Source organism: Microtus ochrogaster, unplaced genomic scaffold (genome assembly GCF_000317375.1).
Source record: "Microtus ochrogaster isolate Prairie Vole_2 unplaced genomic scaffold, MicOch1.0 UNK15, whole genome shotgun sequence".
Classification (NCBI taxonomy): Eukaryota; Metazoa; Chordata; class Mammalia; order Rodentia; family Cricetidae; genus Microtus; species Microtus ochrogaster.
The window spans coordinates 4,857,573-4,858,546 of record NW_004949113.1 but is presented as its reverse complement, the minus strand read 5'-3'; the positions used below and the strand labels follow the sequence as shown (position 1 = coordinate 4,858,546).

At 45.1% G+C, this 974-nt stretch overlaps 1 protein-coding gene across 1 annotated transcript in view; it reads right to left on the bottom strand.

The window, feature by feature from the left end:
• Nucleotides 1-6: 6 nt before the first annotated feature.
• The window catches only part of Cyld (CYLD lysine 63 deubiquitinase), a 41,260-nt gene continuing 40,292 nt past the window's right edge, over nucleotides 7-974 (bottom strand). Inside the window, exon 14 of the mRNA XM_026789180.1 lies at nucleotides 7-379. Within this exon, the coding sequence (XP_026644981.1) occupies nucleotides 174-379 (206 nt within the window). The 3' untranslated portion in view covers nucleotides 7-173. The remainder of the gene's footprint in view (nucleotides 380-974) is intronic.

Sequence of the window (974 nt, the reverse complement as noted above, 5' to 3'; positions counted from 1 at the left end):
CAAAATGCTTATTAAATACTTCAAGAACACAAAAGTAATTTGTTTAAAAACACAGGAATCCTTTGCTAAAGGGCCATCAACACAAAAGACACCCATTGCCGGCAATGGGTGCCAGCTGGAAGAAACATGGTGTTAAGCTTTGTGCTTGGCCTCTGCCCCTTTCAGATGACGTGTTATTTGTACAAGCTCATGGTTGGACTCTGGTACATGCACATGTATGCGTCACAAAGAAGTCTGCGTGCACAGCCTTGAATCCTTCTGGAATCCAAGGAGTGCAGCTCCTCCAGAGACATCTTCAAGTACTCTCCCACTTTGGGGCAGGGTGTCACTTGTGGAATGTTGAAGCCATTCTGACCCCCTAAGGAGAGAGAGAGCTCTCATTAGGGCAACAAACTTCTAAGTCCTCTTGGCAGCCTGTCCCACCAGAACAATTTTACTATCCTAGAATTTAGTGAAGACTGACTCCCAGAATCAAAAACAAAACAAAACAAACAAACAAACAAAACTTTGTTTGACTTTCAGTTTCTACAATTATGGTCTCCTTTTATTGGCTTCTGAGAGGGCTCAAGCAGAGAAAAGTGAAAAAAAAAAAAAAAACCTGGTAAAAGGACACGCACTAAGGAAAAGCTGCAGTCCCGATTTGCAGGCTGCTACTCTAGGCCCCTCAGACTTTTCTGTCCTTCCCAGACACTAGCAGCCTGACTCTTTTCCACAAGAAGCCAACTGTGAGCGCTACTGTTTCCCTATGTTTTAAGAACATACTTGCATACCTCTAGCACGGCTGATTTAGATACTAATCATCAGAACGTGCATGCGCTCTGATGATCAGATTTGCTCTCCCAGGTGCATTCCCAAAAGTCATGCTGCTAATGCTGAGTGAAGCGCACACAGGGGTGGGCTGTGCCCTCAGGCATCAGAGCTATGCAGAAATGAAGAACTGTTGGTCTACAGCTTGGGCCTCTGGTCAAGAAGCC